General features: G+C 46.1%; 1 protein-coding gene across 6 annotated transcripts in view; it reads left to right on the top strand.

The window, feature by feature from the left end:
• Positions 1–26,481, top strand: part of LOC106611319 (SAM and SH3 domain containing 1b) — a 116,558-nt gene that overhangs the window by 84,205 nt on the left and 5,872 nt on the right. For 2 of the 6 annotated variants that reach the window (XM_045723665.2, XM_082955777.1), the window contains exons 2-16: positions 7,069–7,203; positions 9,090–9,140; positions 9,582–9,637; positions 11,295–11,332; positions 12,528–12,617; positions 16,307–16,422; positions 17,197–17,304; positions 21,947–22,082; positions 22,445–22,729; positions 22,962–23,188; positions 23,571–23,645; positions 23,753–23,899; positions 24,088–24,226; positions 24,543–24,712; positions 24,794–25,000. In XM_045723665.2, coding sequence (XP_045579621.2) covers positions 7,069–7,203; positions 9,090–9,140; positions 9,582–9,637; positions 11,295–11,332; positions 12,528–12,617; positions 16,307–16,422; positions 17,197–17,304; positions 21,947–22,082; positions 22,445–22,729; positions 22,962–23,188; positions 23,571–23,645; positions 23,753–23,899; positions 24,088–24,226; positions 24,543–24,712; positions 24,794–25,000 — 1,980 coding nt within the window. Of the gene's footprint in view, positions 1–7,068; positions 7,204–9,089; positions 9,141–9,581; positions 9,638–10,825; positions 11,194–11,294; positions 11,333–12,527; positions 12,618–16,306; positions 16,423–17,196; positions 17,305–21,946; positions 22,083–22,444; positions 22,730–22,961; positions 23,189–23,570; positions 23,646–23,752; positions 23,900–24,087; positions 24,227–24,542; positions 24,713–24,793; positions 25,001–26,481 lie in introns of those variants that run through there. The other 4 variants (XM_082955774.1, XM_082955775.1, XM_082955776.1 and 1 more) reach the window with 4 other exon arrangements.

Here is a 26,481-nt window from a genome sequence, read left to right as displayed (position 1 = left end):
CCCGAATGCACTGTATCTAAGTGGCTGAATTAATAACTAGACGGGGCATCATATTGTTAGTTTTTTGCCATGTTTGAAATAGTCAAAGCCCTTTGGACGAGCTCCCTGTACAGCTGCCACGGCTATCTTGACATCCAGTAGCTCCTACATATGGTTGTGCATGTAAATGCTCTATAACTTGTGGTATTTTTGTTAGCATTCTGGTAATCGACACCCAAAGGGTTTTTCTGTGGTTTGTGTACTTTTCTGCCCCCTTGTGTACTAAACCGGTAATGGCATAAATCCCGGGATGAGAGGATGGTATGACAATATAAAAATGTGGATACCGCTCAAGCCTATATTTGACCTTTTATATGCAATGCTTCATCTGAAGCAACGCCAGACTCAGACTTTCTGAAGTGTGTGTGTTAGTGAGAGCATCCCCAGATAGCTCCAGCTCCACCACAAGCGGTCAGGTGAGATATCCACTGTAGCGTTGTTTCTGAAAGGAGCACCATAAGACAGATCTCTTATCACCAGACATACAGCGGCCTCAGGACACGAGACAAGGAAGACGTTTTGTCTTCAGATACCTTCCAGATCCATTGTCAACTGGTGATGTGACTGTCCTTTACTCCTCTGATCTGATGAGACCTGTTACAGGGGACTGCCTCAGTTACTGCTTAGAGAGGGAGAGAAGCCCTGATGCTGTGGTGCAGTAGTTTCAATGGGGATTTCCCCTGTCAGGACGTGCACAGGGCATCTGCAACCCGTTTGTATAGGGGTCATACTGTAACAAAGGTGCCTGGTTATGGCTTTCCCTCTACTCTCACCGACGAGCATCAGACGGTTGTATACAAAATGAAGTATTAAGCAGGATCTTGGATGGGGAATATAACTCTGGCCATTACATTCATGAACATAATGTAAGAAGGTATTTTTCATAGAAGTGAAGACATCAAGACAGCATTTTTTCATAGCCGCTTACAATGACATAAGACGTATTGTGTTGAACATACCATGCAAAATAAGCGCTGGGAGGCATGAGATATCATGTGGTCACCCAACAATGGACTGTTTATAAGAAGCACGCAGTGGCGATCTGTCTGTGGTCTGACAGTACTATGCCTCTCAATGGACAACAGCCTAGATCATTTGTTCATTCATTTCTCAACTCGATGGGTGAAAAGAAAAAGTCTGTGTCCCAAATTGCACCCTGTTCCCTATATAGTGTACTATTTTTGGGCCCTGGTCAATGGGCCCTGGTGAAAAGTAATGCCCTTCATAAGGAATAGGGTACCATTTGGGATACATGCAGCCAAGCAGCTAGACTTGACTGTTTCTGACCTCCGGGGCATCATGTCATTTAACCGAATGAATGGTTCTTTTTTTCTGGACAGTTGAGCCAGTCAGTCACAGTATCATACCACGAGGGTTAGGGTTAGTATCATACCACGAGGGTTAGGGTTAGTATCATACCACAAGAAGGAGACCAGTGAGCCTTCAGTTCCTGGTCACAACTCAGGATTGTTTGGGGAAAAGACACTAGAATACATACCCTTTTTAAATTCATTATAAAATAATGTATTCATCATTTCTGATTTAGTTTAGAGAGATAATGTTGGGCAGAGTACAGACACATTCAAATCCACTCAAAGGACTAGTGTGAGGGATGCATACTCTTTTTAAATGATTCATAATAACTGATGTAATATTTTCAGCTTTATTTATGTTGTCTGCATGCTTTGTGGTTGTAGGTTTGGGGTAAATACTGTAAGGCCTGTAGTGTAAAGAGGCAGTTGGAGTATAGCATGTATGGGAGATGAACACTACCGGTCAAAAGTTGTAGAACATCTACTCATTCAAGGGTTTTATTTTATTTGTACTATTTTCTACATTGTAGAATAATAGTGAAGACATTAAACCTATGAAATAACACATGGAATCATGTAGTAACCAAAAAAGTGTTAAATAAATCAAAATACATTTTATATTTGAGATTCTTCAAATAGCCACACTTTGCCTTGATGACAGCGTTGCACCCTCTTGGCATTCTCTCAACCAGCTTCACCTGGAATGCTTTTCCAACAGTCTTGGAGTTCCCACATATGCTGAGCACTTGTTGGCTGCTGTTCCTTCACTCTGCGGTCTGACTCATCCCAAACCATCTCAATTTGGTTGAGGTCGGGGGATTATGGAGGGCAGGTCATTTGATGCAGCACTCCATCACTCTCCTTCTTGGTAAAATAGCCCTTACACAGCCTGGAGGTGTATTGGGTCATTGTCCTGTTGAAAAACAAATGATAGTCTCTCTAAGCCCAATCCAGATGGGATGGCGTATCGCTGCAGAATGCTGTGGTTGCCATGCTGGTTAAGTGTGCCTTGAATTCTAAATAAATCAGACAATGTCACCAGCAAAGCACTCTCACAGCATAACACCTTCTCCTCCATGTATTACGGTGGGAAATACACATGCAGAGATCATCCATTCAACCACACCGCGTCTCACAAAGACACGGCTCTTGGAACCAAAAATCTCCAATTTGGACTCCAGACCAAAGGACAAATTTCCACCGGTCTAATGTCTATTGCTTATGTTTGTTGGCCCAAGCAAGTCTCTTCTTATTATTGGTGGCCTTTAGTAGTGGTTTCTTTGCAGCAATTCGACCATGAAGGCCTGATTCACACAGACTCCTCTGAACAGTTGATATTGAGATGTGTTTGTTACTTGAACTCTGTGAAGCATTTATTTGGCCTGCAATTTCTGAGGCTGGTAACTCTAATGAACTCATCCTCTACAGAAGAGGTAACTCCGGGTCTTTCATTCCTGTGGCGGTCTTCATAAGAGCCAGTTTCATCGTAACGCTTGATCGTTTTTGCGACTGCACTTGAAGAAACCTTCAACGTTCTTGAAATTTTCCATATTGACTGACATTCATGTCTTAAAGTAATGATGGACTGTTGTTTCTCTTTGCTTATTTGAGCTGTTCTTGCCATAATATACAGTCGTGGCCAAAAGTTTTGAGAATGACACAAATATAAATTTTCACGAAGTCTGCTGCCTCAGTTTGTATGATGGCAATTTGCAAACACTCAGGAATGTTATTAAGAGTGATCAGATGAGTTGCAATTAATTGCAAAGTCCCTATTTGCCATGAAAATGAACTGAATCCCCCCAAAATGTCCACTGCATTTCAGCCCTGCCACAAAAGGACCAGCTGACATGTCATTGATTCTCTCGTTAACACAGGTGTGAGTGTTGACGAGGACAAGGCTGGAGATCACTCTGTCATGCTGACTGAGTTCAAATAACAGACCGGAAGCTTAAAAATGAGGGTGGTGCTTAAAATCATTGTTCTTCCTCTGTCAACCATGGTTACCTGCAAGGAAACACGTGCCGTCATCATTGCTTTGCACAAAAAGGGCTTCACAGGCAAGGATATTGCTGCCAGTAAGATTGCACCTAAATTAACCATTTATCGGATCATCAAGAACTTCAAGGAGAGCGGTTCAATTGTTGTGAAGAAGGCTTCAGGGTGCCCAAGAAAGTCCAGCAAGCGCCAGGACCGTCTCCTAAAGTTGATTCAGCTGCGGGATCGGAGCACCACCAGTACAGAGCTTGCTCAGGAATGGCAGCAGGCAGGTGTGAGTGCATCTGCACACACATTGAGGTGAAGCCTTTGGAGAATGGCCTGGTGTCAAGAAGGGCAGCAAAGAAGCCACTTCTCTCCAGGAAAAACATCAGGGACAGACTAATATTCTGCAAAAGGTACAGGGATTGGACTGCTGAGGACTGGGGTAAAGTCATTTTCTCTGATGAATCCCTTTTCCGATTGTTTGGGGCATCCGGAAAAAAGCTTGTCCTGAGAAGACAAGGTGAGTGCTACCATCAGTCCTGTGTCATGCCAACAGTAAAGCATCCTGAGACCATTCATGTGTGGGGTTGCTTCTCAGCCAAGGGAGTGGGCTCACTCACAATTTTGCCTAAGAACACAGCCATGAATAAAGAATGGTACCAACACATCCTCCGAGAGCAACTTCTCCCAACCATCCAGGGACAGTTTGGTGACGAACAATGCCTTTTCCAGCATGATGGAGCTCCTTGCCATTAGGCAAAAGTGATAACTAAGTGGCTCGGGGAACAAATCATCGATATTTTGGGTCCATGGCCAGGAAACTCCCTAAACCTTAATCCCATTGAGAACTTGTGATCAATCCTCAAGAGGCGGGTGAACAAACAAAACCCCACAATTTCTGACAAACTTACAGCATGCCAGGGCGGATTTCGGAGGTCTTGAAAAAGAAGGGTCAACACTGCAAATATTGACTATTTGCATCAACTTTATGTAATTGTCAATAAAGGCCTTTGACACTTATTAAATGCTCGTAATTATGCTTCAGTATTCCATAGTAACATCTGACAAAAATATCTAAAGACACTGAAGCAGCAGACTTTGTAAAAATGTATATTTGTGTAATTCTGAAAACTTTTTGCTACGACTGTAGACTTGATATTTTACCAAATAGGGCTATCTTCTGTATAGTGTACATACAGTACAGTTAGGAACTTCCGCTAACTGCATGAAATATTACTTTGAAGTCTAACATTAAACTACAGTACTACATTATCCTTTTAAATTGGAAAAATAATAAATACTGAACAAAAATATTAATGCAGCATGTAAAGTGTTGGTCCCATGTTTCATGAGCTGAAATGAAAGATCCCTGAAGTGTTCCATACGCACAAAAATCTTAATTCTCTCCGATTTTATGCACAAATTTGTTTACATCCCTGTTAGTGAGCATTTCTCCTTTGCAAAGATAATCCATCCACCTGACAGGTGTGGCATATCAAGAAGCTGATACAACTACATGATCATTACACAAGTGCACCTTGTGCTGGGGACAATAAAAGGCCACTCCTAAAATGTACAGTCTTGTCACAAAACACAATGCCATAAATCTGAAGTTTGGAGGAAGCATGCAATTGGCATGCTGACTGCAGGAATGTCCACCAGAGCTGTTGTCAGAGAATTGAATGTTAATTTCTCTACTGTAAGTCGCCTCAAATGTTGTTTTAGAAAATGTGTTAGTATGTCAAAAAGGCCTCAATATCGGACTCGTTTTACTGTGGATATAGATACTTTTGTACCTGTTTAATCCAGCATCTTCACAAGGTCCTTTGCTGCTGTTCTGGGATTGATTTGCACTTTTCGCACCAAATTACGTTAATCTCTAGGAGACAGAATGCGTCTCCGTCCTGAGCAGTATGACGGCTGAGTGGTCCCATGGTGTTTATACTTGCACACTATTGTTTTGTACAGATGAACGTGGTACCTTCAGGCGTTTTGGAAATTGCTCCCAAGGATGAACCAGACTTGTGTAGGTCTTGGCTGATTTCTTTAGATTTTCCCATGATGTCAAGCAAAGAGGCACTGAGTTTGATGGTAGGCCTTGAAATACATCCACAGGTACACCTCCAATTGACTCAGATGATGTCAATTAGCCTATCAGAAGCTTCTAAAGCATGACATCATTTTCTGGAATTTTCCAAGCTGTTTAAAGGCACAGTCAATTTAGTGTGTGTAAACTTCTGACCCACTGGAATTGTAATACAGTGAATTATAAGTGAAATAATCTGTCTGTAAACATTTGTTGGAAAAATGACTTGTGTCATGCACAAAGTAGATGTCCTAAACGACTTGCCAAAACTATAGTTTGTTAACAAGACGTGGAGTGGTTGAAAACGAGTTTTAATGATTACAACCTAAGTGTATGTACACTTCTGACTTCAACTGTAACAGCAGCTGCTTGTCAGCTTTGTATTCCTCAGAATTTAGCTGGAGATGTTTAGTCACTGTTTTTCTTCCAAAGAGAAAATAATGATATGAAATATTGAAGAAGAATGTCTGAGTCAGTAAAATTAAACACCAGGGATGCATCTCAAATGGTACCCCATTTCCCTATATAGTGTACACCTTTTGATCAGAACCCTATGGGCCCTAGTCAAAAGTAGTGCTCTATAAAGGGAATAGGGTGTAATTTGGGATACATCCCTGGTGTTTAATTTCACTGACTCAGACATTCTTCTTCAGCACAAACTGCTTATCAGTGAGAAGCTCAAGGTTACAGCTGATCTGGCCAATGTTTCATATAATTATTTTCTCTTTGGAAGAAAAACAGTGACTAAGCATGTTCTCCAGGCAGCTCTGCGAAAACTCGTGAGTATCCCCATAACAGTACTGATATGGGGATATCAAAATGTGATTCAGCAGCGTAGTCGATATCCATGAAGCCCTCACCTAGTCCCTGTCATGTAAACATAAAGGAAGAGTACAATGTCAAATCAGATTAGAGAGAAACAGGGTTGTAGAGTAAATGGTATCAGCCTGGCTCTGTAGGACAGAGAACAGATATCACTATATTATTTATTTTGTATATCCAGTTTGGGAGAGGAAAATCATCAGCAATACTTTGAAGACATTTGCAGGAGATGAGTCTGCAAAAGTCCTGAAACCTTTCCTATCTTTTTAATTTTCTTCAGCCCACACAACAAAGGGCACTAAAGAACACAGATGTCTCTGCAGGGTCCTGTAGGTCTTGAGATCCTGGGTTCCTATCGAGGAAAAGCCACCTCACTAGTATTCCTGGTCATTTCTGGTACAATGAGCTGTGTACTTGTACCAAAACTTCTCAAGTTGATACTGTTGACAGTGGTCAGGTCAAAGACTACTGTACATACGATGCTTCTGGGGTCACCGCTGAAGAGGTCTGGAGAGTGTGTAGGCGTTGTATTACTGGTGGAGAGGGAGGGCCAGTAGCTCAGACACACACACACTAGTCTTTCTGGCCCCTGGTCTCCCACAGTCCCCCGGTTCTCTACCACGGCACTTTACGACATCTGATGTTGATTGTCGTAAAACAATGGTCAGTTTACTTGTCTACTGTTTTCCTGTTGTACTATGCACCGGATGCGGGTCTGTGATGTGATAGCTTGTGCCAACTCTCTATTGCTCTGTGATATGTAGATCCTTACTATGTGATGAGGTAGGTCTTCGTCTCTGTTCTTACGGACCATGTCTTCTCTAGGATGGCTCATTGGGAACCTTTGAGGACTTGGCTCAGGAGTACTCTGACTATTACAGCGCCTCTCTCAGTGACGTCCAAGACAGAATGGAGGAGATTAGGAAACGTAAGGTCGTACAAGATGCACAATCAGAGATGGTAAATAATATTCTACTTATTAGGTTTAACCTGACGGTTGCAATATTGCAATCAGATGTTGTCCATCACTATTTAACATCAGTACAGTGTGACATTGTCCTTCATCACTATTTAACATCAGTACAGTGTGACATTGTCCTTCATCACTATTTAACATCAGTACAGTGTGACGTTGTCCTTCATCACTATTTAACATCAGTACAGTGTGACGTTGTTCTTCATCACTATTTAACATCAGTACAGTGTGACGTTGTTCTTCATCACTATTTAACATCAGTACAGTGTGACGTTGTCCTTCATCACTATTTAACATCAGTACAGTGTGACGTTGTTCTTCATCACTATTTAACATCAGTACAGTGTGACGTTGTTCTTCATCACTATTTAACATCGTACAGTGTGACGTTGTCCTTCATCACTATTTAACATCAGTACAGTGTGACGTTGTCCTTCATCACTATTTAACATCAGTACAGTGTGACGTTGTCCTTCATCACTATTTAACATCAGTACAGTGTGACGTTGTTCTTCATCACTATTTAACATCAGTACAGTGTGACGTTGTTCTTCATCACTATTTAACATCAGTACAGTGTGACGTTGTTCTTCATCACTATTTAACATCAGTACAGTGTGACGTTGTATTTAACATCAGTACAGTGTGACGTTGTATTTAACGTCAGTATTTAACATCAGTACAGTGTGACGTTGTATTTAACGTCAGTATTTAACATCAGTACAGTGTGACGTTGTATTTAACATCAGTACAGTGTGACGTTGTATTTAACGTCAGTATTTAACATCAGTACAGTGTGACGTTGTATTTAACGTCAGTATTTAACATCAGTACAGTGTGACGTTGTATTTAATATCAGTACAGTGTGACGTTGTATTTAACGTCAGTATTTAACATCAGTACAGTGTGACGTTGTATTTAACGTCAGTATTTAACATCAGTACAGTGTGACGTTGTATTTAACATCAGTACAGTGTGACGTTGTATTTAACGTCAGTATTTAACATCAGTACAGTGTGACGTTGTATTTAACGTCAGTATTTAACATCAGTACAGTGTGACGTTGTATTTAATATCAGTACAGTGTGACGTTGTATTTAACGTCAGTATTTAACATCAGTACAGTGTGACGTTGTATTTAACGTCAGTATTTAACATCAGTACAGTGTGACGTTGTATTTAACATCAGTACAGTGTGACGTTGTATTTAACATCAGTACAGTGTGACGTTGTATTTAACGTCAGTATTTAACATCAGTACAGTGTGACGTTGTATTTAACATCTTTACAGTGTGACGTTGTATTTAACATCAGTACAGTGTGACGTTGTATTTAACATCAGTACAGTGTGACGTTGTATTTAACATCAGTACAGTGTGACGTTGTATTTAACATCAGTACAGTGTGACGTTGTATTTAACATCAGTACAGTGTGACGTTGTATTTAACGTCAGTATTTAACATCAGTACAGTGTGACGTTGTATTTAACATCTTTACAGTGTGACGTTGTATTTAACATCAGTACAGTGTGACGTTGTATTTAACATCAGTACAGTGTGACGTTGTATTTAACATCAGTACAGTGTGACGTTGTATTTAACATCAGTACAGTGTGACGTTGTATTTAACATCAGTACAGTGTGACGTTGTATTTAACATCAGTACAGTGTGACGTTGTATTTAACATCAGTACAGTGTGACGTTGTATTTAACATCAGTACAGTGTGACGTTGTATTTAACATCAGTACAGTGTGACGTTGTATTTAACATCAGTACAGTGTGACGTTGTATTTAACATCAGTACAGTGTGATGGTTCTGGATATAGTTCTATTTCTTACTGCTTCACTTGTGCCTTCTGGGCTTTCAGGAAAAGGTGGACTTAGTCCCGACATCACTGCAGCTTCGCGCTCAGATCCAGGTGAGTGAATGCTCCCACACACACAGACGCACACAGACGCACGCCCCTCCCCTATTCTATGTTTACTCTCTGGGAGGACTGATTCCCTCAGCTCAGATTCTACATCACAGACATCATAGAGCAGCTGTGAGTCTGAACACTGCTCTGTCATTGTGGTCTCAAAGAGAGCTGTTTTAATGCTACAAAGTCACGTTTCACTGTCTATAGTGGAGACTGTGGCCTTGTGATTTTGTAATGCATGCTGTTATAATATGTGTCCCGGAAAAATGGTTTAAAAAAAGTTGACTGAGGAATGTCTACTGTAGCCTTTTGTGGTCAATGAGATGCACATTAGGAGTTCCAAACCAACATGCCTGTCTGTGCGCTAGAATGTGGTTCTCCAAGTGTGTTTGTCAGATTCCATTGCCTGCCTGTCTGACTGCAGTGTTCTGTTCTCTACAGGAGTCGCTAGGGCTGAGTTGCAGTAACGCAGCGTCCACTCCCGAGACTGAGAGAAGGTAAGACCATAGAGATGCTGTATATAACACTTAAACTGTTCTTATTCTAGATCTATCACCGGCATCATCTCCCCTTTGTGTGGAGTGTATTGTGGACTATATTGTAATGTGATGTCCTTATATGTAGTTCAATTGGTGTTGTCAATCAGTTGTTGGAAGTAGGACAGTCATAGCAGTTCCATACATTGTTTTCCTGTCCTAGTGAAAGTTATCTTTTTATAAACTGGGTCGTTCGAGCGCTGAATGCTGATTGGTTATGACAAAACATAAAAACAGTTATTACGTGGGTAAGCAGTTTATAATAGCAATAAGGCACCTCAGGGGTTTGTGGTATATTGCCAATATACCACGGCTAAGGGCTGTATCCAGGCACTCTGCGTTGTGTCGTGCGTAAGAACAGCCCTTAGCCGTGGTATACTGGCCATATACCACACCCCCTCGTGCCTTATTGCTTAACTATAAATTGTTGAACTCCTAGGGTTAGGTAGGACAGTGAGTGGGACAGTCATAGCACTTCCATACATCTTCTCCAAGGCTGCGTGTCAAATGGCACCCTATTAAATAGCTCCCTATTTAGTGCACTACTTTTGACCAGGTACACTTCGTCTACCAACGGAACACTTCCTCTACTAGTAAACCAATTTAACACTTCCTTTCCTTCCCCCTATTGTGAGTTTGGAAGGATGGATGGTCATATTGTAAACAAAGGAGAATAAGGGAGGAATCTTGGTCATGAGTAAACATGCACGCATGTTACACTGAGTCAGCAGGGTGTCGGCGACACAAGACTTAGGTTTGTTTACACCTTAGCTTTATCATTGTCCAGTCTAAAACAATGGGAGAAGTAGTATCTCCTGTTAGTGGGCTCTAAAAATCAAGTCCAAGTCACCTCAAAGTCACATGACTTCATACAATATGCTGGTCTTGGTTGGGTAGCCACCTCTGAGAGTTGGTTCCTTTCAGAAGAACACAAGCCTTGATTACTACTAACCATGCTGACGGAAAGGTTGTGGAGTACCAGGCTGGCATTGACTAGGCAGGGTGCCCCCTTGTGGTCACCTGTAGAATTGTGTCAGTGGGGGATGATAGTTGTTGCTGATGCTAGCGACTATCAGCTGATGTCAGAGGAGAGAGACAAAGGGAAAGTGACAGGGTGAGGCAGGAGAGGGAGTGGGGAGAGATACAAAGGCCACGTGAGGAGCGATGATGTTGCAGTGAGTGCAGTCAGGGTGTGAAAAGCCCCTATTGTTGTTAAGATAGCCACTGTGGTCTGACCTCTGTCCAGCAGCCAGACCAGCGCTGACTAGCAACATGATGTTTTCCCATCTGGACTGACTGACTACTGGGAATGGTCCCCACTAACACTATACTGGCCTGGTCTGGCGGTAAGAGGGACAGTGCACGTTTGGTTTGTTGGGGACCGTGCATGTTTGTGAGGGACAGTACACGTCTGTAATTCTTGGAGAGAGAACTCAGGGTGGATAAAGTGGTGTTTTGTCAAAGATGGTACAGTAGGATAGCAGCAGTACAATGAAGAGAATTGCATCAGAAAACAGGTGAGATTTGTCTGTTATCTTACCAGACTCTGCATCTTCTATTGCTTGGGTTGTTTTTTGTGTGTGCCATCTCTTGTTTTTGATTCTTGGTTGATTTGTAGGTTGGCCATGCATAAATCATCTGATGATGGATCAGGGGGTAAGTAAAATTAAAATAATCATCAGTTCTGTAATTTGATCAGTCTCAAGTAATACGAGGTATAGTGTGTTTGGTCACATGTATACTGAACAAAAATATAATCCATCCACCTGACAGGTGTGGCATATCCAAGAAGCTGATTAAACAGCATGATCATTACACAGGTGCATCTTGTGCTGGGGACAATAAAAGGCCACTCTAAAATGTGCAATTGTGTCACACAACACAATGCCACAGATGTCTCAAGTTTTGAGGGAGCGTGCAATTATCATGCTGACTGCAGGAATACACGTGGTCTGCGGTTGTGAGGCCGGTTGGACGTACTGCCAAATTCTCTAAAACAACGTTGAGGTGGCTTATGGTAGAGAAATGAACATTCAATTCTCTGGCAAAGCTGTTGCCAGAGAATTTAATGTTCATTTCTCTACCAATAGCCACCTCAACGTCGTTTTAGAGAATTTGGCAGTACGTCCAACCGGCAAAGCTGTTGCCAGAGAATTTAATGTTCATTTCTCTACCATAAGCCACCTCAACGTCGTTTTAGAGAATTTGGCAGTACGTCCAACCGGACTCACAACCGCAGACCACGTGTATCCACGCCAGCCCAGGATACTCCATCTGGCTTCTTAAACCTGCGGGATTGTCTCACACCAGCCACCCGGACAGCTGATGAAACTGAGGAGTATTTCTGTCTATAATAAAGCCCTTTTGTGGGGAAAAACTCATACTGATTCGCTGGGCCTGGCTCCCCAGTGGGTGGGCCTATACCCTCCCAAGCCCACCCATGGCTGCGCCCCTGACCAGTCATGTGAAATCGAAAGATTCGTTTATTTATTTCAATTGACTGATTTCCTTATGAACTGTAACTCAGTAAATCGTTTAAATTGTTGCATGGTGTGTCTGTTTTTGTTCAGTGTAGTTATTTGAAATGTATGTGTAACTACATACACAGTAACGGTTGTTATTGTGTGTTATTACAAATTAACTAGTACCTCATTTGAAGATTGAATTTAGCCAGTTTTGTTCTTATCACAATTGAGTTACAATTTGATGTTACATTTTGGATTAGCTACATTTGCGTAACTTTAAAAAATAAACGTTCTACATATTGTGAAAGTTTGCTAGGGGTAGTCATTGAATGGAGCAGTGTGGATGTCATCTGTTTTATTCAGCCCTACTGTATGTCCTTGTTTAGGAAAATGTGATGAAAAGAGACAGAAAAACAAGTCTTTCTGGCAGAATTTTCGGAAGTCGCAGAAAGGTGTCATGCGGCAGAACTCAAAAGGTATGTTTTTGTTTTGGAAATATTCTCTCTCTACCCAACATATTTCTGATCGCACAAATCAGGAAACTGTGTCCTAGTCGCACCGCATCTGAAATCCCAGTCCCACTCCACTGAAACTGTGTCCTAGTCCCACCGCATCTGAAATCCCAGTCCCACTCCACTGAAACTGTGTCCTAGTCCCACCGCATCTGAAATCCCAGTCCCACTCCACTGAAACTGTGTCCTAGTCCCACCGCATCTGAAATCCCAGTCCCACTCCACTGAAACTGTCCTAGTCGCACCGCATCTGAAATCCCAGTCCCACTCCACTGAAACTGTGTCCTAGTCGTACCGCATCTGAAATCCCAGTCCCACTCCACTGAAACTGTGTCCTAGTCGCACCGCATCTGAAATCCCAGTCCCACTCCACTGAAACTGTGTCCTAGTCCCACCGCATCTGAAATCCCAGTCCCACTCCACTGAAACTGTGTCCTAGTCTCACTGCATCTGAAATCCCAGTCCCACTCCACTGAACCTGTGTCCTAGTCTCACCGCATCTGAAATCCCAGTCCCACTCCACTGAACCTGTGTCCTAGTCCCACAGCATCTGAAATCACAGTCCCACTCCACTGAAACTGTGTCCTAGTCGTACCGCATCTGAAATCCCAGTCCCACTCCACTGAAACTGTGTCCTAGTCGTACCGCATCTGAAATCCCAGTCCCACTCCACTGAAACTGTGTCCTAGTCTCACTGCATCTGAAATCCCAGTCCCACTCCACTGAACCTGTGTCCTAGTCTCACCGCATCTGAAATCCCAGTCCCACTCCACTGAACCTGTGTCCTAGTCCCACCGCATCTGAAATCCCAGTCCCACTCCACTGAAACTGTGTCCTAGTCGTACCGCATCTGAAATCCCAGTCCCACTCCACTGAAACTGTGTCCTAGTCCCACCGCATCTGAAATCCCAGTCCCACTCCACTGAAACTGTGTCCTAGTCCCACCGCATCTGAAATCCCAGTCCCACTCCACTGAAACTGTCCTAGTCGCACCGCATCTGAAATCCCAGTCCCACTCCACTGAAACTGTGTCCTAGTCGTACCGCATCTGAAATCCCAGTCCCACTCCACTGAAACTGTGTCCTAGTCGCACCGCATCTGAAATCCCAGTCCCACTCCACTGAAACTGTGTCCTAGTCGCACCGCATCTGAAATCCCAGTCCCACTCCACTGAAACTGTGTCCTAGTCCCACCGCATCTGAAATCCCAGTCCCACTCCACTGAAACTGTGTCCTAGTCGCACCGCATCTGAAATCCCAGTCCCACTCCACTGAACCTGTGTCCTAGTCCCACCGCATCTGAAATCCCAGTCCCACTCCACTGAAACTGTGTCCTAGTCCCACCGCATCTGAAATCCCAGTCCCACTCCACTGAAACTGTGTCCTAGTCCCACCGCATCTGAAATCCCAGTCCCACTCCACTGAAACTGTGCCCTAGTCCCACCGCATCTGAAATCCCAGTCCCACTCCACTGAAACTGTGTCCTAGTCGCACCGCATCTGAAATCCCAGTCCCACTCCACTGAAACTGTGTCCTAGTCCCACCGCATCTGAAATCCCAGTCCCACTCCACTGAAACTGTGTCCTAGTCCCACCGCATCTGAAATCCCAGTCCCACTCCACTGAAACTGTGTCCTAGTCCCACCGCATCTGAAATCCCAGTCCCACTCCACTGAAACTGTGTCCTAGTCCCACCGCATCTGAAATCCCAGTCCCACTCCACTGAAACTGTGTCCTAGTCCCACCGCATCTGAAATCCCAGTCCCACTCCACTGAAACTGGCCTAGTCCCACCGCATCTGAAATCCCAGTCCCACTCCACTGAAACTGTGTCCTAGTCGTACCGCATCTGAAATCCCAGTCCCACTCCACTGAAACTGTGTCCTAGTCTCACTGCATCTGAAATCCCAGTCCCACTCCACTGAACCTGTGTCCTAGTCTCACCGCATCTGAAATCCCAGTCCCACTCCACTGAACCTGTGTCCTAGTCCCACCGCATCTGAAATCCCAGTCCCACTCCACTGAAACTGTGTCCTAGTCCCACCGCATCTGAAATCCCAGTCCCACTCCACTGAAACTGTGTCCTAGTCCCACCGCATCTGAAATCCCAGTCCCACTCCACTGAAACTGTGTCCTAGTCCCACCGCATCTGAAATCCCAGTCCCACTCCACTGAAACTGTGTCCTAGTCGCACCGCATCTGAAATCCCAGTCCCACTCCACTGAAACTGTGTCCTAGTCCCACCGCATCTGAAATCCCAGTCCCACTCCACTGAAACTGTGTCCTAGTCGCACCGCATCTGAAATCCCAGTCCCACTCCACTGAAACTGTGTCCTAGTCCCACCGCATCTGAAATCCCAGTCCCACTCCACTGAAACTGTGTCCTAGTCGCACCGCATCTGAAATCCCAGTCCCACTCCACTGAAACTGTGTCCTAGTCCCACCGCATCTGAAATCCCAGTCCCACTCCACTGAAACTGTGTCCTAGTCCCACCGCATCTGAAATCCCAGTCCCACTCCACTGAAACTGTGTCCTAGTCCCACCGCATCTGAAATCCCAGTCCCACTCCACTGAAACTGTGTCCTAGTCCCACCGCATCTGAAATCCCAGTCCCACTCCACTGAAACTGTCCTAGTCCCACCGCATCTGAAATCCCAGTCCCACTCCACTGAAACTGTGTCCTAGTCCCACCGCATCTGAAATCCCAGTCCCACTCCACTGAAACTGTCCTAGTCCCACCGCATCTGAAATCCCAGTCCCACTCCACTGAAACTGTGTCCTAGTCCCACCGCATCTGAAATCCCAGTCCCACTCCACTGAAACTGTCCTAGTTCCACCGCATCTGAAATCCCAGTCCCACTCCACTGAAACTGTGTCCTAGTCCCACCGCATCTGAAATCCCAGTCCCACTCCACTGAAACTGTGTCCTAGTCCCACCGCATCTGAAATCCCAGTCCCACTCCACTGAAACTGTCCTAGTCCCACCGCATCTGAAATCCCAGTCCCACTCCACTGAAACTGTGTCCTTGTCCCACCGCATCTGAAATCCCAGTCCCACTCCACTGAAACTGTGTCCTTGTCCCACCGCATCTGAAATCCCAGTCCCACTCCACTGAAACTGTGTCCTAGTCCCACCGCATCTGAAATCCCAGTCCCACTCCACTGAAACTGTCCTAGTCCCACCGCATCTGAAATCCCAGTCCCACTCCACTGAAACTGTCCTAGTCCCACCGCATCTGAAATCCCAGTCCCACTCCACTGAAACTGTCCTAGTCCCACCGCATCTGAAATCCCAGTCCCACTCCACTGAAACTGTCCTAGTCCCACCGCATCTGAAATCCCAGTCCCACTCCACTGAAACTGTCCTAGTCCCACCGCATCTGAAATCCCAGTCCCACTCCACTGAAACTGTCCTAGTCCCACCGCATCTGAAATCCCAGTCCCACTCCACTGAAACTGTCTTAATCTCAACGTATCTTTTAGTATATTCCATGTGCTTATTGAAAGGAAGACGGATAGAAGCAATAATGTATAGATGAGAGGTGGAACTGGGATTCGATCCCACACAGGCATGATGTCCTGGGTGAGCAGCGGCTTTCTATCTTATCTGTCCCACTATCTAACCCTCCGCTGCTACTATACTGCTGTTTCCCAGGCGGCGAGGACATAGGCTTTGTGGCCAGTGACATCACTATGAGTGATGAAGAGCGTATCCAGCTGATGATGATGGTGAAAGAGAAGATGATCAGCGTGGAGGAGGCCCTCGCAAGGGTATGTCACTTCCTGTCTTCCTACAGTTTGTGTTTTCTTCCACATACTCTCTTCTCAGAATGTACGGTCCCACTTCAAACAAAGTACACCTTACAAAAGGCTTCATAGCGCATCCATCACGGCGTCATGGAGCATCCATAAAGGCGTCATGGAGCATCCATAAAGGCGTCATGGAGCATCCATAAAGGCGTCATGGAGCATCCATAAAGGCGTCACAAATCATTGATGTGTGTCATAGTCTATACTGTATACTATGTAGCAGGGGTTCTCAAAGTAGTACTGCAGGGAGTTAAACGAGGTACTGCAGGGGGTTAAACGAGGTACCGCGTCCATAAAAAATTATAACTTAAAAAAAATATATATTACTAACAACTGGTTCGAACAAGTTTTGGCCAAATGTTTGTCCTATATCTAGGAGATATTAGAAAACCTAGGATGTATATATATATATATTTATTTGCGTAGGCACAAAACTACCTTCAGACTTCCATTCAGTCCAGTGACGCCTGTAGGTCAAACCGTTCCGATGCTAAAGGTGTTTTCCTGAGAAGACCGATTTTCGCTCGAGCTCTGCCACCTTTCACCGCAGGTGCGCGACATCGAGGATGTGGTGGATTGAGACGCATCCAATGCAAAAAACATAACTCTAGCTTAAACTGAATTTCTTCCTCTTCTTTCTCCTTTCCTCTAACCTTTCCTCCTCTCTTCTTTCTCCTTTCCTCTCCTCCTCTCTCCTTTACTCTCCTCCTCTCTCCTTTCCTCTCCTCCTCACAGCTGAAGGAGTTTGAGACCCAGAGCAGACAGACCTGCAGCACTGATCTTACAGAATGGTCTGATGCTCCCAGTTCGACCTTGAATGAGTCCTCCACCTCCCCCAGCAATGTAAGTGTTGATATAAACTGGTTGATAGAAGTGTTGTCGCTCTCTATTCTTTGATTTATGGTGTGTATAGTATGAGTATCTCCATCCCCCCTCCCTCTCTCTCACCCTCCGTCCCCCCCCTCTCACCCTCCGTCCCCCCTCCCTCTCTCTCACCCTCCGCCCCCCCTCCCTCTCTCACCCTCCGCCCCCCTCCCTCCCTCTCACCCTCCGCCCCCCTCCCTCCCTCTCACCCTCCGTCCCCCTCCATCTCTCTCACCCTCCGTCCCCCTCCATCTCTCACCCTCCGTCCCCCCTCCCTCCCTCTCACCCTCCGTCCCCCCTCCCTCCCTCTCACCCTCCGTCCCCCCTCCCTATCTCTCACCCTCCGTCCCCCTCCCTCTCTCTCACCCTCCGTCCCCCTCCCTCTCTCTCACCCTCCGTCCCCCTCCCTCTCTCTCACCCTCCGTCCCCCCTCACTATCTCTCACCCTCCGTCCCCCCTCACTATCTCTCACCCTCCGTCCCCCCTCCCTATCTCTCACCCTCCGTCCCCCCTCCTCCCTCTCATCCTCCGTCCCCCCTCCCTATCTCTCACCCTCCGTCCCCCCTCCCTCCCTCTCACCCTCCGTCCCCCCTCCCTTCCTCTCACCCTCCGTCCCCCCTCCCTTCCCCTCACCCTCCTTCCCCCCTCTCACCCTCCCTCCCTCCTTCCCCTCTCCCTCCTCCCCCCTTTCCGCACTCTCTCACCAACTCCCGCTCTCCCTCCTTCCCCCTCGCTCCTTCCCCCTCCCATTCCGCTCACCTCCCTCCCTCCCTCAGTACCTCCTTCTCTCCCCCCACATCCCTCTCTCCTCTGACCTCCCTCCCTCTCCTATTTCACTCTCCCCACCTCTCTCCCTCTCCTATTTCTCTCTCCCCTCCCTCCCTCCCTCCCTCCCTGTCTCTCACCCCTCCCTCCCTGTCCCTCCCTCTCTCTCCCTCTCTCCACTTCCTCAGTCACTCTCCCCCTCTTTATCTGTCCCTCCTTCCATCCCCTGTCCCTCCTTCCATCCCCCTCCCTCCTTCCATCCCCCCTTCCTCCTTCCATCCCCCTCCCTCCTTCCCGCTCTCCCTCCCTCCTTACCGCTCTCCCTCCCCCACTCTCCCTCCCACTCTCTCTCTCTCGCTCCCTCCCCCTCTCTCTCCCTCCCTCCCCCACTCTCCCTCCCACTCTCTCTCTCTCGCTCCCTCCCACTCTCTCTCCCTCCTTCCCGCTCTCCCTCCCTCTCACCCTCCTTCCCCCTCACTCTCTCCCTCCCTCCCCCTCTCTCTCCCTCCCTCCCCCACTCTCCCTCCCACTCTCTCTCTCTCGCTCCCTCCCACTCTCTCTCCCTCCTTCCCGCTCTCCCTCCCTCTCACCCTCCTTCCCCCTCACTCTCTCCACATCCCTCTGACCTCCCTCCCTCCCTCTCCTATTTCTCTCTCCCCACCTCACTCTCCTATTTCTCTCTCCCCTCCCTCCCCTTCTCCCCTCCCTCCCTCCCTCTCCCTCCCTCTTTCTCCCTCTCCCCTCTTTCTCCCTCCATCCATCCCCCCTCCCTCCCTCCATCCATCTCTCTCTCCCCCTATCCCTCCCTCCCTCTCTCCATGAACCGGGCCCCTGTAACCTGCTCACCCACTCCAGACCCTCTCCCAACAGGCATGCCATCCAGGCAGACCGCTATTCATCCCAGTCAAAGTGCCTGCTAACCCCTATTGTGCTGCGTTATGCAGGCCACAGCTCTTTTCTGCATGGTTGCGATTAGGGGGTTGCAGTGATTAGGGGGTTCCGGTCCAGCCAACATATTTCATATTAATCTGGATGGCCTCATGGAGCCATTTCTCAAGTCGTTCTATCCATCCTCCCACTGTCACCCTTCTTTTTTACCACAGGCTCTCCGTTTTGTAGTGTAACCTCATCAAAACCAGTGTTTTTGAGCTATGAATCGATCTTTTGAAATTGATGCAAATGTTCCTGACGGCATCAGTTATTTTCCTGCTAGTTCTTGGCTCCATGTATCTACGGCTTCTAACTTCACCTTTATCTTCCAGTGATTACGTAAGACTATATTGTGTGTAATTCACTTTCTTTGCGCACACTCAAGAACAACAGCACTACACAACTATAGTGCTGTAAATAATCATAATCATTACAATCTTAACTCTCATATTTTTTTACCAAGATGAAACCTGCATGCTCAAGATGTTGCTGTACCTCTTAGGCAGAATAGGCATCATATTTAATGGTTCAAGATGCTATGCATACTATGATGTAGCCAGTATAAAAGCAATGAATGAGGTGGACATTAAATACTCACAGCTCACCAAGATCCAGAGTCTCGCTCTGCTGTGACAAGATTACAAGATGAGCGCTCGTGGTCAGATGTCTGCTTGGCTATATTTTAAGAAATCATAACTATGGTTTCTATTTCTCCTCTGGTCCACAATTGTAGCTTTCACATATGCTTTCTTTCTCACTAACTATGGCTAGCTGTAGCTTTCACATATGCTTTCTTTCTCACTAACTATGGCTAGCTGTAGCTTTCACATATGCTTTCTTTCTCACTAACTATGGCTAGCTGTAGCTTTTACATATGTTTTCTTTCTCACTAACTATGGCTAGCTGTAGCTTTTACATATGGTTTCTTTCTCACTAACTATGGTTAGCTGTAGCTTTTACATATGGTTTCTTTCTCACTAACTATGGTTAGCTGTAGCTTTCACATATGCTTTCTTTCTCACTAACTATGGCTAGCTGTAGCTTTCACATATGCTTTCTTTCTCACTAACTATGGTTAGCTGTAGCTTTTACATATGGTTTCTTTCTCACTAACTATGGTTAGCTGTAGCTTTTACATATGGTTTCTTTCTCACTAACTCTATGGCTAGCTATAGCTTTCACATATGGTTTCTTTCTCACTAACTCTATGGTTAGCTGTAGCTTTTACATATGGTTTCTTTCTCACTAACTATGGTTAGCTGTAGCTTTCACATATGGTTTCTTTCTCACTAACTCTATGGCTAGCTATAGCTTTCACATATGGTTTCTTTCTCACTAACTCTATGACTAGCTGTAGCTTTTACATATGGTTTCTTTCTCACTAACTCTATGGCTAGCTGTAGCACACGTCATCATGAGCATGTAAAAAGACAGATGTGGAAAAGCTTCTGATCTTATAGCTGTGGTGTGGTACATAAACTGTTGATCCAATCCTATCTGCTGTGGCCTACTCTGACATGTATTAATTTAGATGGGAAATTCCAGTTTCCAAACCTTTCGTTTTCTCGCGCACAACTCTTAGTCAGTGCCTGACCAGTGCATTTACATCGACTGCAAGTCTACACTCTGGTTTGACCCATCAGTACTTATATTGAGCTCATATGCTGCATGTGGTCTCTACCTCAACAATAATATAGTTAGGTAGGTTTACCTAGTGGTTAGAGCGTTGGGCCAGTAACCAACATTTTGCTAGATCAAATCCCTGAGCTGACAAGGTAAAAATCTGTCGTTCTGCCCCTGAACAAGGCAGTTAACCCACTGTTCCTAGGCCGTCATTGTAAATAAGAATTTGTTCTTAACTGACCTGCCTAGTTAAATAAAACTTTTTATTGTGCATTTCCCAGAAAGGGTGAACAATTCAAATCAAAAGTTTAATCAGTTTATTTGTCACGTGCGCCGAATACAACATGTGTAGACCTTACAGTGAAATGCTTGCTTACAGGCTCTAACCAATGGTGCAGAAAAAAAAGGTGTGTGTGTGTGTGTAGGTAAGTAAAGAAATAAATAAAACAACAGTAAAAAGACATTTGAAAATAAGAGTAGCAAGGCTATATACAGACACCTGTTAGTCAGGCTGATTGAGGTAGTATGTACATGTAGGTATGGTTAAAGTGACTATGCATATATGATGAACAGAGAGTAGCAGAGGCGTAAATTGTACTTATACAAACTTCACTTATAAGCAAGCCAAATAAACATTATTTTCACAGGTTTCATTTCACTAGTTCTAAGGCTTGAGAACTACTGACTCCTATTATCACCCGCCCCCTCTACCTCTAACTGGATCCCCGCCCCCTCTACCTCTAAGTGGATCCCCGCCCCCTCTACCTCTAACTGGATCCCCGCCCCCTCTACGAGGATCCCCGCCCCCTCTACCTCTAACTGGATCCCCGTCCCCTCTACCTCTAACTGGATCCCCGCCCCCTCTACCTCTAACTGGATCCCCGCCCCCTCTACCTCTAACTGGATCCCCGCCCCCTCTACCTCTAACTGGATCCCCGCCCCCTCTACCTCTAACTGGATCCCCGCCCCCTCTACCTCTAAGAGGATCCCCGCCCCCTCTACCTCTAACTGGATCCCCGCCCCCTCTACCTCTAACTGGATCCCCGCCCCCTCTACCTCTAACTGGATCCCCGCCCCCTCTACCTCTAACTGGATCCCCGCCCCCTCTACCTCTAACTGGATCCCCGCCCCCTCTACCTCTAACTGGATCCCCGCCCCCTCTACCTCTAAGAGGATCCCCGCCCCCTCTACCTCTAACTGGATCCCCGACCCCTCTACCTCTAACTGGATCCCTGCCCCCTCTACCTGGGTCTACTCTCCTTCCACTGCTGGCCTTCTAACCTGGTTCGTCTCTCTTCTTCAGCAGTTGTGTGAGCAGTCAGATGGTGAACAGGAGCAGTCTGGAACGTTCAGACGGCTCCATAAGCTGGTCACCTCCAGTCGCAGGGTGCGCAAGAAGCTCATCAGGATCGACGAGTCCAAGAACCCTGGGTCTGAGGGTGAGACGGGTCACTGCAGTAGTCTGCAGTAGTCTTTCATTTATTAAACTACAGTGCTATTCATTACATAAAGAATCTCAAAGCGCTTTAAAGCAACAACAAAAAAATTGTCAAACAATTTAGAAAAACATCATTCATGAGATGTGATTGGGACAAGTCCCATTAGGTCGTAGATGTGATGCCTTTACATAGTCTGTAGTTTATACCAAACAAACCGTTTTGTTGGTCACTTGGTGTGAAAAATAAACTACTTCTAATCCAAGTTGAGTTGTCATCCATTACACATCGCATTGTCTTGACATTCCCTGACTCTGCCACAAACCTGTCCTTACTACTCCTGCCACCTCCCCTGTCTCTCCCAGAATCTCTGAGCATGGACGGGCCTATCCTGGGTGATGCCATGTCCTCTCTGCCCCTGTACTCTGGGGTTCAGAAGAAGCAGCCTGGGTCTGGGGGGTGTCACCACGTTGACTCCCTGGCCTCCTCCCTGCACAACCAGCTGACCTATGACCTTCAAGACTCCGACAACCTGACCACCTCCCCCTCCTCCTCCTCCTCGGACACCTGCAGCAGTGCCACACACACCCACAGTCTGGATACAGTCTCCAGCACCAGCCAGCGGCTGTTCAGAGCCTTCAGTAAGACAGGTGAAGCAAGTCACACAATTTTTCTTCAGGAAAATGACCCTTTATAGTAAAACGTGGTGTTGCTATGAGATTATTAAAACTAAGCTTTTAATTGCTACTTATATCCCAGTGCTGGATGTTTTTTTTTTTTTTTTTTTTTATGTGATCTATTTTTGTCGGGTTTTAAACACACTACATTTGTATAAGCAAGAGGATAAGAGTTGAGCACGTTCTCTCCCTGTACCCGGTATAGGAGGATCCAGCCCCAGGAGCTCCAGCCCGGCCTGTAGCCCAGCCTGTAGCCCAGGGAGCAACCCGGACACTGGCCCCAGCGGGGAGGGGAGAGCGACGGGGGCCGGCGGTACTGGTTCCTCCATGTCAGAGATAGAGGTTGGTGGTAGAGGGGATGGACCTAGGATGGCACGGTCGGTCACGGATGGTGAGATCAGGAGAGTACTCAGCCCACTCAGCTACCATGGCGTGAGTAGTCTTTGGCTGCTTTGGAAATGGCGACCGTCAATAGTAGTGCACTATATAGGGAATAGGGTGCCGTTTGGGACGCAGCCTTTGTGTGTGGACTGTGTAGTCTACAGCTTTAGTCATGGCCAGTCTAGCCTGGGTACTAGTCTAGTTCTGCTCCCTTGCCAACTCCTTATTGAAATTAATGTTTGGCTCAACAATGACAGCAATTGAGTTAGCATCTGGGACCAGGCTAGGAGCGGTTGGATGTTCACTCAGTCCCAAACTATCTTCACACAGAACCACAAAGTCCTATATGTTTGATTGATGAACCTGTCAATATGTCTATCATTTGAAAGTGATATTTATAAGGTGATTTTATTGATTTCATCCTTTGTTTCAGAGAACCTGTAGCTTTGGCGGATTTGATCTGACCAACCGGTCCCTGCATATGGTCAACAGTGACCCTGACCTCACTGTAAGTAGTTTAATATTCATTTGATTCATTGAATTGGGATTTTTTGTTTTTCAGTACCTTCGTTTCATGAAGCTTTTCTGTCTCCCCACACTGCATACTAACTTTAGATTAAAGATGGGGATGCCAGTGTGAAAGATGTAGTCAAGTCTCCACCGACAAACCCTCAAATCTCTTTGGGCAAGAAAGTGAAGTCGGTAAAAGAGACCATGAGAAAGCACATCTCCAAGAGATACCACTGCTCTCTCCCCGAGCAGGTATGTCAGACTCCATGCAATTCAATTATCTATGTATGCTAAATGCTCCAGTGGTCAAACCGTACCTACTCTCTAGCTAGTGTCCCTGGTGGCAATTCATTAGACTTGGTTCATGATGATCATCAAGAGATTAAGCTGGACTAAATATTTAGTAAACATGTAATAACCATGTCTCTGTACCCCCCTAGTCAAGCCCAGACGGTATTTCCAGAGGGCCCCAGTCCCCCCACAGCCTCACAGACACAGACTCCCTGGAGAAACCCAAGCTGAAGGCTGGAGGGTCAGTGGAGAGCCTGAGGAGCTCCCTCAGCGGACAGAGCTCCATAAGTAAGTCCTGTGTGTGTGTTTGGGGGGGGGGGGGGGGGGGGGCTGTGTTGAGTGTGGGGGGGATGGGTCAGAGTGGGGGGATGGGTCTAGTGGGGTGGGGGGGATGGGTCTGTGTGGGGGGAGGGGGGGCATGGGTCTGTGTTGTGTCCACATTTGTCTTATATGTCCTATATTCCAAAGTGAAACTGTTATTTACAGTGACCAGCAGGCAGAACAGAAAACTCTAGCCCCATTCCAACATGTATGTTCATTTACATTAGATCTCAATGTGGTTTAGAGATCATTTTAATGGCTCCTCATCTTTTATTGTTTACAGGTGGTCATACGGTGGGCACCACCGACTCCTCCAACAGCAACAGAGGGAGTGTGAAGTCTGAGGATGGAGAGGAGGATGAGCCTCCCTACAGAGGACCCTTCTGTGGTCGAGCCATGGTGCACACGGACTCCACCCCCAGCCCCTACGACACTGACTCTCTCAAACTGAAGGTAAAATGCACGCACGCATGCACGTACACACACACACATTATCCAAACGAACGAATCACAGTGACTGTTCCTGATTTGCAGAGAGGTGATGTCATTGACATCATCAGCAAGCCTCCAATGGGGACGTGGATGGGCCTGCTGAACAATAAGGTGGGGACGTTTAAGTTCATCTACGTGGACGTTCTGGCTGAAGACGAAGACAAACCTAAACACCCCCGACGTAGGAGGAAGGGAGGGCAGCCCAAACCCACCTCTGTAGAGGAACTCCTGGAGCGCATCAACCTCAAAGTAATGACTTTACTTCTACTAGACCAACTCATAGTCATGACTAGTACTAGACTAACTCATAGTCATGACTAGTAGTACAGGTATTCAGAAACTGGGGTATGCGCAATGCCGTCGGGGGATGCCAAATCAAAATGTAATTCACTCTTAATTAAAAACAATTATATATAGCCTTGTTTCACTGCCAAAAATAAAATTAAACCATCTAGTGTTCAGCGAAATAACAACACGATGTCAAATACAGGTAGCCTAGTCAAATAATTAACATCCAATCACATTAACCGTTACTCTCTCGCGGGAATTCCACTAACTGTCCGTATGTAGCCAAACATAGCTGCTACTCATGTTGGCCACCAGGTTTGCACACATCTCAGGAGGGATTTTGTCCCACTCCTCTTTGCAGATCTTCTCCAAGTCATTAATGTTTCGAGGCTGACGTTTGGCAACTCGAACCTTCAGCTCCCTCCACAGATTTTCTATGGGATTAAGGTCTGGAGACTGGCTAGACCACTCCAGGACCTTAATGTGCTTCTTCTTGAGCCACTCCTTTGTTGCCTTGGCCATGTGTTTTGGGTCATTGTCATGTTGGAATACCCATCCACGACCCATTTTCAATGCCCTGGCTGAGGGAAGGAGGTTCTCACCCAAGATTTGATGGTACATGGCCCCGTCCTTTGATGCGGTGAAGTTGTCCTGTCCCCTTAGCAGAAAAACACCCTCAAAGCATAATGTTTCCACCTCCATGTTTGACGGTGGAGATGGTGTTCTTGGGGTCATAGGTGGCATTCCTCCTCCTCCAAACACGGCGAGTTGATGTCAAAGACCTCCATTTTGGTCTCATCTGACCACAACACTTTCACCAGTTGTCCTATGAGTCATTCAGATGTTCATTGGCAAACTTCAGACGGGCATGTATTCTTGAGCAGGGGGACCTTGCAGGCGCTGCAGGATTTCAGTCCTTCACGGCGTAGTGTGTTACCAATTGTTTTCTTGGTGACTATGGTCCCAGCTGCCTTGAGATCATTGACAAGATCCTCCCGTGTAGTTCTGGGCTGATTCCTCACCTTTCTCATGATCATTGCAACTCCACGAGGTGAGATCTTGCATGGAGCCCCAGGCCGAGGGATATTGACAGTTCTTTTGTGTTTCGTCCATTTGCGAATAATCGCACTAAATGTTGTCACCTTCTCACCAAGCTGCTTGGCGATGGTCTTGTAGCCCATTCCAGCCTTGTGTAGGTCTACAATCTTGTCCCTGACATCCTTGGAGAGCTCTTTGGTCTTGGCCATGGTGGAGAGTTTGGAATCTGATTGATTGATTGATTGCTTCTGTGGACAGGTGTCTTTTTTTACAGGTAACAAGCTGCGGTTAGGAGCACTCCCTTTAAGAGTGTGCTCCTAATCTCAGCTCGTTACCTGTATAAAAGACACCTGGGAGCCAGAAATCTTTCTGATTGAGAGGGGGTCAAATACTTATTTCCCTTA

This window comes from Salmo salar, chromosome 09 (assembly GCF_965601325.2).
Source record: "Salmo salar chromosome 09, fSalSal1, whole genome shotgun sequence".
Taxonomy (NCBI): Eukaryota; Metazoa; Chordata; class Actinopteri; order Salmoniformes; family Salmonidae; genus Salmo; species Salmo salar.
The sequence above is the reverse complement of the archived record's forward strand: the minus strand, read 5'-3'. Positions and strand labels throughout refer to the sequence as shown.